This window comes from Strigops habroptila, chromosome 5 (assembly GCF_004027225.2).
Source record: "Strigops habroptila isolate Jane chromosome 5, bStrHab1.2.pri, whole genome shotgun sequence".
Lineage (NCBI taxonomy): Eukaryota > Metazoa > Chordata > Aves > Psittaciformes > Psittacidae > Strigops > Strigops habroptila.
Genome location: NC_044281.2, coordinates 28,349,078 through 28,363,751, shown reverse-complemented (window position 1 = coordinate 28,363,751; position 14,674 = coordinate 28,349,078). Strand labels below are relative to the sequence as shown.

General features: G+C 44.7%; 1 protein-coding gene across 1 annotated transcript; it reads right to left on the bottom strand.

Moving 5' to 3' along the window:
• Nucleotides 1-5,868: 5,868 nt before the first annotated feature.
• PPIF (peptidylprolyl isomerase F) lies at nt 5,869-14,396 on the bottom strand. The gene is made up of 6 exons (XM_030488271.2): nt 14,116-14,396; nt 11,897-11,927; nt 10,889-10,977; nt 8,569-8,665; nt 7,700-7,775; nt 5,869-7,244 (listed from the first exon to the last, which is right to left on the bottom strand). Exons 1-6 carry the CDS (start codon nt 14,281-14,283, stop codon nt 7,109-7,111), a joined length of 597 nt encoding a protein of 198 aa, XP_030344131.1. The 5' UTR covers nt 14,284-14,396; the 3' UTR covers nt 5,869-7,108.
• Nucleotides 14,397-14,674: the final 278 nt, after the last annotated feature.

Here is a 14,674-nt window from a genome sequence, read left to right as displayed (position 1 = left end):
TTGTTCAGAGCCACACCAGCACCCCTGGTCCAGCCCTGCACCCCAGCCCACATGGCCAGACCACCTCAGACCTCCAGGGCCAGGGTATGGATGTGAAAGGAAATGCAGCTTCCCAACAAACAATAAAAGCCATGAAGCCATTGCTCCTTCCTGAGGTTTCACCTCAGCCGTGCCCTGCCCCTACATGGAGATGGCCTTGAGGAGCAGCAGTGCTGGGTAGTCACTGTGCCTGTCCCCTCACTCTGCACCCGCTTACTCACAGCTGCAGCAGCCACATCTGGAGAGGGTGGGAGGAGGAACACACACACGTTGAAGCATTCACAGTGAGGGCTGCTGCTCAGTTGGAGGTACACTGACATTTACGCACAAGCTATAACCTGTGTTTTAATCCTCAAAATATATATATGTGTAGTGAGCACGGGATAACATCAAGCAAAGTGCATGGCATGCTATCAAACCAGGAGAAGAACTGTCCCCTCAAGGGGGACAGGTAGACCGGAGCAGCAGCCTGAAGTCCAGTTACCTGCACGTTTATGCTGCTCTTTTCTGAGGCCTTTGAGACCTGAATGTTTTGCTGAATTCCTGACAGATGATGAGGTGTGCTCTCGAGTACACCTTCTTCCATTCTTCTCAAACTTCAGTAATCCCAAGGATGACTGAATGTTAGGGTTTGGTTCACTTCACCAGCTGAGAAATAACAAGCAGTGTTAACCTCTGATATGGCTGCACCGAGCTCAAGACAAAACCACCACCACCATTTTATTTCCAGCTATGTCCCAGATCTCCTTCACCACTGATGAACAGGCAGCAGGTATTGACAACCTTCTGTGGCAAGGTCCCTCAAACCTTTCTGCATTTGGGCATGGCATCTGAAGTCTAACAAGCTTGTCCTCATTCAGAACCCCTGTAACAGAACCACCTCCCTCTCCTGCCACAGTGAGCTCTCCTGCCCCACGTAATTGCCTCCAAGTCCCTTCATCTTCCACTGTTTATAGCTCCCAGTGAAGGTTCTTCTGCATCCCAGATCTTAAATAACACCCCTGCCAGTCCCTGACACCCTTGGCCTCAGTCCTGACAGAAGAAAAAGCCACCTCTTCGCTCCTGCCTCTCTCCCAAAGCAGTGAGTCACTTGCTTCCCAGGTGCAGCCCTTCCATTCTATTCCTCCCCAAGCCCACCTCTCCACTGCTCCAGGGCACTACGGGTGACCTTCTGCAGGAGCAGAAGCTCCTTCTCTTGGAGGTTTTGGGGAGAAGAAAAATGAACCTGCTAATCTCCATCTGCTTCCAGTCTGTCCTCACCCATTTGCTCATGTGAAGCAAACTGTACACAATCTCCTCCCACGAGGATGGGAATTACATACAGGGGAACGAGGCAGGGGTTTGAGGCAGGGGCTCAGCCAGCCTGCGGCACAGCACAGCACGGCCCTGATTTGGGGCTCCAAGGCCTCAACCACTGCAAGGAGAAAAAGGTTACACGGGAGAAGTACTTGCACTTTCACAGTGCTGCAGCTCTTTTCTCTCCCACCATCTGGCAGTTCACGCACAGCTAACGTAGGTTACAGGCTCTGGGTGGCTGCAGCACCCCATGCAGCATGCCCTGGCAGACATAGGGACTGCATGGAGGGAAGAGAGCATGGAAAAGGCATTACCAGAGCTGTACTGGAAAAATCAGAGAGCTGGTAACTGGTGAAGGATTCTCAAGGTTCAGGACAAAGAAGGGCAATGAAGCTGGTGAAAAGTCTAGAGCACAAGTCTTACGAGGAGTGGCTGAGGGAACTGGGGTTGTTTAGTGTGGAGAGAAAGAGGCTCATGGGGGACCTTATCGCTCTGTACAACTACCTGAAAGGAGGTTGTATCAATGTGGGTGTTGGTCTCTTCTCCGAAGTAACAAGCCATAGGACAAGAGGAAATGGCCTCAAATTGCTCCAGGAGAGGTTTAGATTGGATCTTAGGAAAAAATTCTTCACCAAAAGGTTTGTCAAGCATTGAAGTGGCTGCCCAGTGAAATGGTAGAGTCACCATCCCTGGAGGTATTTAAAAGACATGCAGACATGGCACTTAGGGACATAGTTTAGTGGTGGAGGGCAGTGCTAGGTTAACAGTTGGACCATATGATCTTAAAGGTGTTTTCCAACCTAAACAATTCTATAATTCTATGACAATTGTTGCCAAGGTTTGGTTTTCAGTTTGATGGTACAAGAAGTTTTGGGCCATGAAGATTTTGGGCCAAAATTCACCTGCGATCAGCTGGCTCATGCAATGTCCTTAAATAGAATCAGACTCCATACAAAAATCTGCAGTTCGAGATTTAAAAGTTTTTCACTTGAAAGTCAATGTCCTTTTAGCCTGGTTACTTCTAAATTGGGTAGAAAGTGTCTGTCCAAATACAAATTCTCAGCTAGCAGCAGGACATCCAGATTGCCTTTGAAATGGCATGTAAACTGATTTGTACTCTAAGTAATTCACTTCTTTGAGGTTCTGATTGTTGATATATTGCTACCAGCAGAGTATTTGCATTACAAAAGAGAACAACACTTTATACCTCAAATGTCTCGACTTCAAAGCACTTAAACTTTATAAACAAAGAGACAGCATTCAGTCTAACACCAAAGAAAGCAATTTATGTAAGCAGAAAGTCTGGAACAAATAATTAAAACATGAGACTAAACAAAAACATTTGTGAGTTTGTTGAAATAAAATTTAAGTATAAACTCATTTTTTCTGTGTCTATTTATCTGCACTTTACCTAAGGGTGCCCTCTGGGCATGTTATTTCTCTTGTGTTGCATTTGGAAGCACATCAGTGGTAGCGACTGCAGAGCTCACTCTGCAGGCTCTTTTCCTGGCATGCCCACACTTCACCCTGGAGGCAGCCTGGATGTGCCAACCTCTCTTCCAGAGTGCAAACTCTTACCCTAATCAGCCGGTTAAGAACCTGCAGTAGCACACCTGCCACCCCCCAGCTCATCTCAGAACCACAGCTCCACAGTGAATACCTGTTAGAGCTGTGCAGGGTTTCTAACTGGTAGTCCCCTCCAAAACTCCATATGCTCCATTGAAACATCTGGTGCACCTCGGTAACCCACAGATCATGGCAATGTGCAGTTATGAAAGACATTACTGATTTGTCTTCTCATCCCACAGGAGCTGAAGCAGCCCCTCAAGGGTCGCAGGGTTTGTAACTCAGCAAGATACGCAACTGCAGCTTTTGGTACCTCAGGAGTAATTAACTGCAGCTCATCTCATTTCAGTGTGGCTGAAAGGAAGCCACAGGACAGCTCGTTACCAACACTGGTGTAATTCTACCTGCTCCTCACCTCAATTTAGCGGCGCTTCGTGTTCTCCAGCTCCTCCACGCTGGTTAAGGACGGTCGAGGCGCCGACCGAGCACTCAATGTGCAATCGTGTGGTGCCACCTCGTGGGGAGCGGGACAATAGCGCGTCTCCTCCACCAGCCCGAGCTCAGGCTGAGGAGCATCAGGCCGCCACGGGAGTTCATCCGAAAGGATGCAGAGGGAGCGGATCACCGACGTCTGTGATCTGCCAGGGACAGCTACAGGCGAGGATCTGTAAATTGCTCGACTTGCTACGGCAGCACTCGATCCACGGCGCAGTTAGTAACCAGTGACAATAGCCAAGGGTCAAACTGACTGGGACAACTACAATATAACACACTGCGAGGGAAATAATTTCCACAGCGATCATTTGGTGGGGAGATATATTTCTCACAATAGAAAAGCAAAAACTTGACCTAATCCTCTGTTACACCAAGAGCAAGGACTCCCCAGCACTTCAGGACACGTCGGCCAAGCACCAGTCTTGTAGCTCTGCCCCAGAGCTTGTGTGTCAGAGGCAGCACCAAAGCAACAAATCACAGGGTGAATCACACTACCTCAACTTGTGGGGCAGCAATTTTCACATTTTTAATACATACCTGAATAACATTAGTTGCTCTGGATCACTCAGCTGTTTTAAAGTGAACCATGTTCTGAACCACTTTAAGATAAATAAATGCTTTTTACCAGCAGAAGGACAAGGAAAGCATATCCATCTAACCTATTGGGATTTAACATCTAAATGTATTTAAAAAATAATCTGGGACAGTTTCTTATCTCACAGTTGCAGCAGGTTAGGTTTAGAGATCACAGTCCTTTTCTGTACGTGACAGAGCTGTGAGGCTGAGTTTACTATAGTAATTTTGCTATGAAGAGGTACAAAAACACAGAATAAGGAAGTCATGAACGAGCAGTGGCACTGTCGAACTCTTCCTGTACCAGCCCGTCACCTTGAAGCTAACAAAACCATCAAGCAAGGTTGTAAAAGGAAAACCCTCTTCTCCTAGAAGCTGTTTGCAATACAAGACAGCCAACCGTAGAGGGAGGGGCACGTAGGATCCTGTAGAAAATTACTAGAATGACTAGCAAAGGCTGATTTCTGTGTACTTACCACAAACTGCAATCCTGACTTTGGACTGTGTACAGAAGTGGACAAGCTACCCAAGAGTGATGGCCACAGGACCACAGAGGTCTAGGACCCACCATCCAGCATGCTGAGGTCCTGCAACCCTTGCTGTGGTGCCCTGTGGTGAACAATCAGCTCTTAAAATTACCATGGGTGTACCTAGTACAAGCTGCAGTCGTGTATTTTCAGTATAGGAACACTCTTGCAATGCTGCAGGGTGCAAGACATACTGAAATAGAGCTCTCTGTATTTTCTTTATTAAATAAGGGGAAATGGGGGTGAAAAAAGAAAGAAAAATCAGGAAGAAGAGAACAACAGAAAAATCCATTTTGAGGAGGATACTTTACATAAGAAAACTTGAAGAGACTGACCTGCTTAGTTTGTCAAAACATTGAGACCCATGTGACACTCCTGTAAGCACTGGGCAGCAAACGATTTCTTCTGGCAGAGAATAGTGTAGAGACTGGTATCTGCAAACCAAAGCCAGCCCCACTGAGACAGAGCAACCAGTGTAATTATTCTGCCTTAATATTTATCTTCTAGTCAAGACTGCAAGCCATCATTCTAACATGCACAATACTATTACTTATTTAAGGCTTAACACACAGTTCTGAGAAAGTGGTTTGTGGCAAAGTGTCTTCCACTGGGCTTCCTGGTCTACAAATACCACTGATACACAGAAGATGATAAATTCTTAATGTCATCTCTGATCACCCAGCGAGGAAGGAACTTTTCATCAATTGTCCAGCAAAAAGCTGGAACTACTAACTTTTCAAGAAGGAATTCAGAAATTAAAAACCCCTCCTTTTTACTCATTATCTCTGCAAACTGATGAAATAAACCAGAGAAGTTTCAAAACCTGAATCGCTATCCATACATCAGCTATTTTAGATCAACTAACAAGAGGCAAAGCGTGGCACCAGTACCGCATTTCTTGCTGGGTTTCTCTCCAATTGACAGCATGGCTTCTGCTACTACTGCATCAGATCCACTAACAGATAGAACAGAGCAACCCAAGTAAACACAAGAGGTTTCAGCTCCTCACACTCCTGCTTTCAAGAAAGCAATAGACTTTTTTTGTGGCATAATTGTATTTAATTATTTTTCATTTACAAATTAAGAGAACACAAACCTCCTCATTATTGTATCAAACTGAAATAAGCCAAATCAGCCCAAATTAATATTTTTAAAATGCTACAAAACAAGGTGAAGCATCTATAGTGGAAAGAACAAAAAGCTTTTCAATTCCCTCTTCTGCAAAATTACTCTCTGAATACTACCTTGTACACACAAGAATGCAGCTCTCAGTAGAAAAAAAATCCAGAGCAAAATAGTTTTAAACCCACATACTATCAGAATGCAGTAGAAGTAGATTCACATTTGAAGAGAGCCATCACATTTTATTTTCCTCTTCAGCATAAAGATTACTAAGCAAAACCAGTCTTTTTTCCCCCCAAGCATGAATACTTTACAGCCTTAGTGATTCTAAAAGTGATGCAAGTTTCCAACATTTGCTACTGCTCAAGCACGCCACATAAAACACAGCGGTTTATACAAATGAAATGTGTTTATCTGATCAGCTGAATTCTTTCCTTCTCATGCACCAACCTCCATAATGGTTTTGCTGCACCGGTGAAGCTTTGCAATTCTTTGATGACCAATTCTGACCTATGATGATTATGATGCGTGAGAAGGAATCATAATCCAAGTGATACCCAAGGTGGGCTGACTTTGCAGGACCAACAGGACAAAAAAAAAAAAAAAGCAATGAAACCTTTCTCACTCAAGCAAGCTCACTATACTCTGATTATATTCTCAAAATGCAAAAATAGATTATCTACTGAGAACTGTGCTGTATTCCTTACAGACCCAGATTTCAGAGCAGAACCACACTTCAAGCAAGTTCACAGCTGCATAATAAAAAAGTCCCAAGATCTTTTGGCTAATTCGTGGTTTTATTGCTCAGGCAGAGCTCTAGTAGGTGGTTAACTCAACCTAATGCAATTTACTTAACCCAAAAGTCACACTGCTCCACTGAAGCAGGAAAGGTAGAGTTCAGGTTTAAACAGTGGCCTGAGACTACAAAAAAAAAAAAAAAAAAAAAAAAATTAAAACAGAATTAATTTTAAAAAACTCAGAACCACACACTAACTGTATTGGATAGACTTCAATTGAGACACAGAAAGAAAACGCCTGACAGCCCTGAGAGCACTAGTTAGTATTTTTCAAAAATGATGAGATGAACAATAGGTTTTTATTAGCACCAATGTGGCATTTCTCTATTTGTATCTAAGCCCTGACTACAGAACACTTAGTCGCCAACTCCACCACCAATTCTACCACCTGAAACATTCAAATATTCAGAACAGTACCAACAGTGCAGGCAGATACGCCCTGGGTGACCACATTACTTCTTTCAGAACACAATGGGACTCTATCAAATCAGTGTGGCAGAGTGACTACGATGTCAGCTCAGTTAAAACATGCTTCAGTTATTGTTTTTAATCAGTATTATTCAATATAAATATAAAAGTTGGACCAAGTTACATGGAAAATGTGGTTCCACAGGTGCTATTCATGGGATCAGAAATGTTTTTATGATTCATTTTTCACAGCGTTGAAGTTGTCATGAATGGTGAGGCAAAAGGCTAGGACAGCTGGCCACAGTCAGTAATGACAATCTTTTTGGAGGTTTTTCCACTCTTGGAACCAAAGCCCTCAATTTTTTTCACGACATCCATTCCTTCTTTTACATATCCAAAAACAACATGTTTTCCATCTAGCCTGTAAAACAAATACACAAAGGCAGTTTTACTTAAAATATCATAAAGACTGAACCAAACCGAGCTTGGTGAAGGAATGTCAGCAGATCTTCATAGCTCTCACCTGCTGATCAAGTCTATGGGCAAAGGCACAACTGCTACAAGTGACATGAAATACTTCTAGCTCTGGACCTTAGAAGCATTCTGAGGGACAGCTGCCTTCTTATCCCCACAAACCCTCCTTCCTCAAGTAGCACAAAACAATTTATTTTCCATTGTAGGACAAGTACTTTGGAAATTAAAAAAACCCCAAGCAAAAAAATCTCAAACACACACAAGAAAACCCCAACCAAAACCCACCAAACCAACCAACAAAAAAACCATCAACCCATAAACAAAAATACCCTTAAGAAAACTCCAAATGCTCTGGATCCAGCCATCAATTCATCACGTTAATATGCAGGGTTGAGAACCTACCAGTCAGTTTTTGCAGTGCAGATGAAGAACTGAGATCCGTTTGTGTTGGGTCCTGCATTGGCCATTGAAAGAACACCTAGAACAACAGCAGCAGCAGCTTATTAGATTGTTGTAACAAGTATGCAGTGGAGAAGACAATTTTCTGTTGCACATTTGGACTAAAATGGGCAGACAAAAGACATGATTTGACTCCAAATGATTTCTAATGCAAACTTCTTGTCTTTGACTATTCCCTCCAGCCCAGCTTCCCTTCTTTCCACAGCAAGGATGTCAGTAATGTAATTAGTTGTACACATCCTGAATGTGATTAACATCAGCTAACCTCTACTATGGCTCAACAGCAGCAGTAGTTTCCTATGATGAGGAAGTAATAATCCAAAAAGATAGATTATAGAATTCAACCAGATGTTCTTATGTATGGCTTTTCCTTTACTTTTTCTGGATTTGAGCTTCTGCTAGCTAGTAAATAAGAAATCCCACATCACTTTGTTTCAATTTTTACTTAGATGATTACTGGAGAAGGGAAGTCTCTGACTTACGAGAAGCACAATGAAAGCAGTAATTACACCTTTACAGAATTTGTAAGTGAAATACAAAAACCAAAAATACCTTATTTTGCAGTCCCTTGTACAGCAAGAGCAAGAATGGCAGTGTTACCTGTTACAGACTGACTTACGGTGTCAGTCCTACTTTGTCAGTCTAAGACTACACAAATAAGCTCATGCCAGGGACCACACATTGTTAAATATTTGGTATTTCTCTAACTACCAAGCGTCCCTCCCATCTTATTTTTTTAAAATACATCTTCATAAAAAATGCTTCATTATAGGTAATAGTTAGCAGAAGGTAGAAAGAATATGTTTATTTACCAGGTCCTATGTGCTTAAGTATGAAATTTTCATCTGGAAATCTACTGCCATAAATGGATTTGCCACCGGTTCCATTATGATTTGTAAAGTCACCACCCTGAAACAGAAACGACTATTAACTTTACTAGCACACAAGCACTGCTTCACATCAGAAGTGATGCTACTGAAAGTATACTCACTTGCTCCAATTTAAAGAAATACAATCAGCAAATTGTCTTCAGGTTAAGAATGAGTATGGTATGAGGATTTAAACCCCTGTAACCAGATGAAGGTACAATCAAGCTAAAAGTAAATTTCTGCTCCAGATATTGCTTATATTCTCCAACTCACATCCATAATTGCAACAACCACCTTTCTGTGTTGCCAGCCTCGCTCCCAGATGTGATGCAATAAATGGTAGTAATTTTAAGAAACACCTTAAGAAACAGCTCAAAGACCTCAGAACAAAATCACCCAAATTCATTACCATAGGCAAGACCTCAAATTTTATTATTATTTGCTGCTTCTAGGTTTTGTTGTTTAAGTATTATACCTCAGCTATTTTAAACTTCCCCCAGCTACACGCTGCTTGCTGGGATAGAGGTGACCACCTGTCTTGGGTTAGACACACAAAACCCAAACAAAAAAAATCCAGCAACTTGCAAGAGTGGCTACGAAACACCGCTCCCAGCAATCTGCAATTTCCTCTCCCAGAAGAGACATCACACATGCCAACAAAGAACTCATACCTAACAAGTATTTCATGTCATGTTTGTCCTCCCATTCTCACCTTGAGTAATCTACTATAGGTGGTGCCACAGCTACTCCTACGCAGTCCGAGAGGTATGCTCTGCATGCTGCATGCCATGTGGCGGCATCTCAATTGTCAAGTCCTAGGTATGCTGACTCTCAATTAGGCTATACCAATTGCCTGAATCATATTAACACTTCATCTCAACATGTGGAAAGGTCTCTACTATTCCCTCTCACTTTAAAATATTTGAAACCTATGACTGTATTTCCACTTCAGTAATGACTTCCAAGTAATTCCTAAATATCAATTCATCATATCACCATACCATGGAGTCAGCCATTGAGTACCCTCATTTTGTGTCTTTTGTGCTGACAAAAAAACAGAGGTAAAAACAGACTTACTCAGAACTTCACAAATTAGTGGCAGCATGGAAGTAGGATTTCTATTTTTCTTATATTTATATATTTTTCACCCCAGCAAGACTTCTAAACTTTGTCCCTTTTTCAGGATCACAAAAATCTTAGTTTCCATTTCAAAGGCAAGAAATTATGTACTTTACAGGACACTTGTCATCCTTCCCTTCTTAGAAATAGGCCATAAGATTATGGCCTCTTGTTCTGACAGCTGTGTTTTTCACTGAAATTAAAAAAAACCTGAGGAGGGGGGATCATCAGAGCCATCAGTTAATACATAAAGCACGCTTCCTATCACCTTCATCTCACTTTTTTTTTTTTTTTTACAGAGCCATTTTATGATGCAATGTTGTTGAAATGTAGCTTCTTTTAAGGGAAGAGAAGACTACCAGGAATCGGACACTCCAGTGCACTACAGCAGCTGAAATCCTGCTCATCTGCCTAGCACAGTAGAAAAAAAAAGGCTTTCAAACAGACTTTTCTGTTTGTTTTGGTCGGTTGGTTATGTTGTTTGGTTTTTTTGAGGGGGGCGGGTGGTGGTGTTTCAGAAAAATTTGCTGATGTGCATTGACTTTAATTTAGAATTTTGAAAGATTCATCGTTCAAATCAAAACAAAATCCATTTCAAGTGCGTCATCCCAAAAACCGACTCCAACCAACTCTTGGTTCCCTCCTCCCCTCTGTATGAGGGAGATGTTCAGGGGGAAAAAAAAAAAAAGTATTTTTTTTAACAAACAAATGCTCTGTTGTGGACAGATTATTCTACTAGGAATAAAGAAAGGACATGTTGTTTTCTTAGCTCACTCAGAACACAAGGTTGATTGTCATTCTACCCACAAACGCTTCCCCCAAGCAAGTGCCATTTTGCCAAACACACCCCACACTAAGGTACACTGCTATACAAAAGCAGGAAGACTTAAGACAGGTTTTTTAAGACAGTCCACACATAACTTCTATTTATTTGTACAAAAGACGTGCTGAGCAACAGCATAGCAAAAAAACAAAAAAAACCCAGAGATGTAAGGCACACTGTCACTGCTTTATTCTGTAGTTAGCAAAGGTTAGAGCAGAGCCACTTAGAACATTACGACTAATCTAACTGGTTCTAAAAATATGTAACTAACATGCAAAGAAATTTAATACCAAATAAAATTAAGGTAGCAAAAAGCATTACCTGGCACATAAATGAAGGAATCACTCTGTGAAAAGTGGATCCTTTATACCCAAATCCTTTTTCACCAGTACAAAGAGCTCTAAAGTTTTCTGTCAAAACAAAGCATAAAGTATTATGTTGCCATATATGATACATAATATAATCAAACACACCCAGATTTGCTATGTCCCAAGTTTATACACTGCAAAAGTTTTACAGTATCTTTAAGGTATTATTAGTTGTTTCCATCCTTTAAAACACCTCTGTTATAAAGCTAAGGAAGCAAAACTTGTTTGGCCTCAGGGTACAAACACTACCCTTTTCCATCTCATCTCCCTTTTATTTTGCTGTTATATCTTAACTCCACACACACCCCCACCCCCAAACCCACCACTCTGGAGTCAAAGGTTTCATTTTATGACTTTTATGCCTTTGTTCTCTACAGTAATTGTGAGGATGATGGGGTTTTTGGTTGGTTGGTTGGTTGGTTTGGTGTGCTTTGCTGTTGGGAGTTTTTCTTTAAGGATATTAATCTACCAGGAACTGAATGAAAACGGCAAGTTTTTCAGACCCACTAAATAAGCAGATGAGGAAGGAAGCATGTGATAAAACACAAAAAAGTTGTAACATGAGTGCGCTAATCAGCTAGTGACCAGGAATACAAAACCCTGTACATGCTTCAGAGTCTTTAAAAGACACCATCCATTTGGTTTACCCTTTTCTGTTTGATTTTGTTTGATTTTGATGCAAACTAACGCGTTTTAAAACATATTTATTCACCACTGACAATCCAACATACGGACTGTACCAGCTTGGTGCAAATTACAAAATGAAACTATCTGGAACAACAACAAATTATAACTCCTCACTAGCACTGTTCTGACAAAGTTCATGTCATGTTTCTTTAGTTAACAAAGGGGGATGGAACATGGAAATAGTTTCCAAAAGGTAAAAGAATATTCTTGTTCCGGCAAATCACAATCTAAATCTTAAATGTTTAAGTACGAAATTCTGGAGGTGCTGCCTTACCTGCTGTCTTGGGAACCACGTCAGCTTTCAGCTGTTAAAGAAAGATAAACAAATTAGCAAGTCAGCTTTGTCATACACACACAGAAAAACTTCTACATGGGAAGCTGGTACAGCTGAGCCCTCTTCCCAACCCGATGAGCTAGCTGAAATCACAAGCCACCCAAAATTCCAATAACACCTTAAGACATTGCAAGCATTTGGCTAGTAATTAAAAATATCCCCTCAATGCAACTTTTGGCTGGTTAACAAAGAGCAACTTGAGCAGTGTCTAATGACTTCATTGATCACGCAGTAATATAGCAATAACGAAGAAGAATCTTTACGATGGACCCCGAGGATCAAAGCCAGTTTGGGTACAACTGGAGAAACCAAAGTGCCTCCAGCACAGAGCCACCTGCAGAAATCCGCACAAAAGGGAAAGGAAAAAGAAGAGCAAGAACTGTGTATCAAAATCGACCCACATACATACGCCTTTGTTAACAGCAAACTATGCATCTTTCTAACAATCTTAAAAATGTAGGATATAATAATTGCCTGAAAAAAAGTGACACAACAGAGGCCATACCAGGTCAGACAAAAGTTTTATGTAGTCACACATCCTGCTAGCAGCCACCAGCAGCAAGAATTTAATGTTCCTTCCCCAGGGTACTCTCCTTGGATGCCTGTAATTCGCAGCTGAACCTAAGCACAACTTTGCCAAAGATTCAAGGCTTTGATGCTGCGATGCATTCAGATTTTCTGTGAATTGGGCAAACAAAATATCTTAAACATGGAAATTAAATGCTGCAACAAGCTATTTACTAAATCTCATTGATGAATAAGAAACTTGCACAGCAATATTTTTACCTATATTTTTACCTCCCTCAAATACTACCTCAGGAGAACAGGAGAGCTGGTAGTGTCCAATTAATTTATATGCTGACACTTTCAATGAAGAAAAATGAATTGGGCTCTGGCCTCAAGGGAAACCCTTTCAGAGAGAACCTTTATGAACTATGTTTAAAAAAATCTATTGATACAGACGCAGGGTGGGTGCTGGCGGCAGGAGGCCACACCGGATTCCCTCAGTAGGGAGCAATTTGGAAGAGCAGCATTCCCTCTGCAGTGCGTGGTTCTGGAGCACAGCCCTCATTCCTTCCCATACACAAGGCGTTTATTCAGAGGCACGTGCCCGGCCCTAAGGATATGTGGTATACCACAATTGAAGTCTCGGTGCTTTTGTAAGAGCGGAGCGTGCCGCAGTTTTCATGTTCAGGCCTTCTTTAAATGCCTGATTATTTCAGAGAATGAATTTTTAAGGACAGAGCTGGCTGCTATCTTGGCTGTTGAGCTGGCTGCTAGTTCAAACAGAGCTGTGCAAACCTTTCCGTGTACACACAGCACAAAGAAGCAGAACCTCAGAACACTGAAAACTGATAATCACACAGTAAGTGCCCAGGAAAAGTAAAGGAAACAAGCAGGACGGAGCTGGAAGACTGGCCGAAGACCTCTGTGGCCACGCTGCCCCCGGAGCAGGCCGCCCTGGGCAGCCAGGAGCGCGCCGGGCCACTCACTGCCAGCGCAGGACCCTGGAGCCGCGCTGGGGCTCCGGGCGCGTTGTCACTGCTGGAGCCGCGCTTGCCCCCGTCCATCCATCCAGCGGTACTTGCGGTGCTAAGCTCAGTCTTGTTCCGCGTTTCATCTTTCACACCATGGTTCAAAGACTTCTGCCGCTGAGGCTCCCTGCCACGGTACAGCCCAACCTGCCCCTCAGCTCAGGAGCCGCAGCCGCCCCGAGCACCAGACCCCGCAGACCCGTCCCGCAGGGATGGCTCCAGTTACTGACACAGGAGAGCGCTACCGCGGCAGACTGAACCCAGGCGCCGCACGCCGCCCTCTTCCGACCCCTGCCCGCCTCCCATCTGGGAGGGAGACACCTCTCCATCATCTCCGCCCTGGAAGCGGAGCCCGAAGCGTGGCCGGGAGCCGGCTCCGGCAGCCCCGTGGGGACCCCGAATCCCCGGGCCCCCCAAGGCCCACACCGGCGGCGGCCGTCGCCTTCCCCGCAGCACGGAAGCCGGCGCTGCTCGCCGCGCCCGCCGCCGCCCCGCGGGCCTGCCCTGACCTTGCCGCTCACCGGCCGCCATGCCCAGGTGTCCCGCCGCCCTCGGCTCTCCGGGCACCGGCCCCAGGCCGCGGGTGAGCTGCCGGCAGCCCCGCGGCAGCCCGGGCGCCCCTACCTCCAGCACGACGCGTCCCAGCGGCTGGTTGTCGGCGGACACGTCCATGTACACCAGCGGGTTCGCCGAGCCGGCGGCGGCCCCCGCGCAACCGCGGGCACCGGCCGCACACATGCAGGCGAGCCCCGACGGCAGCAGCAGATGGCGGGCAGCGCTCAGCGGCAGCATGCCGCAGGCGGGCACCGGGCACACACCGGCACACACGAACACGCGGGCGCTGTTGCCGCGGCCTTTTATGGGCTCCGCGCCGGCGCCACAGCGCCCGCTGAGGGCGGCGGGCGGCGCGAAGGGCGAAATGGCGGCGGGGGCGCTGCGGGGCAGCGCGGCGCCCTGCGGCGGGAGGGAGCCGCTGCATCACCCCCGGCAGCGGCCGCGGCGCCCTCCCTGGTGCGGAGCGGGGCCTGCGCTGCCCGTCCATCGCCCACCGTTCGGCAGCGGTTTCGCGGCGCTGCTGGGGTTTTGCTTATTTCGCACGTTTCCCCCAGCCCCGAAGCCCAGGGATCGGCAGGGACGGGGAGTTTCTAGCCTTTCGTCATGCCATGGGCGCCTTTGGGCTTGT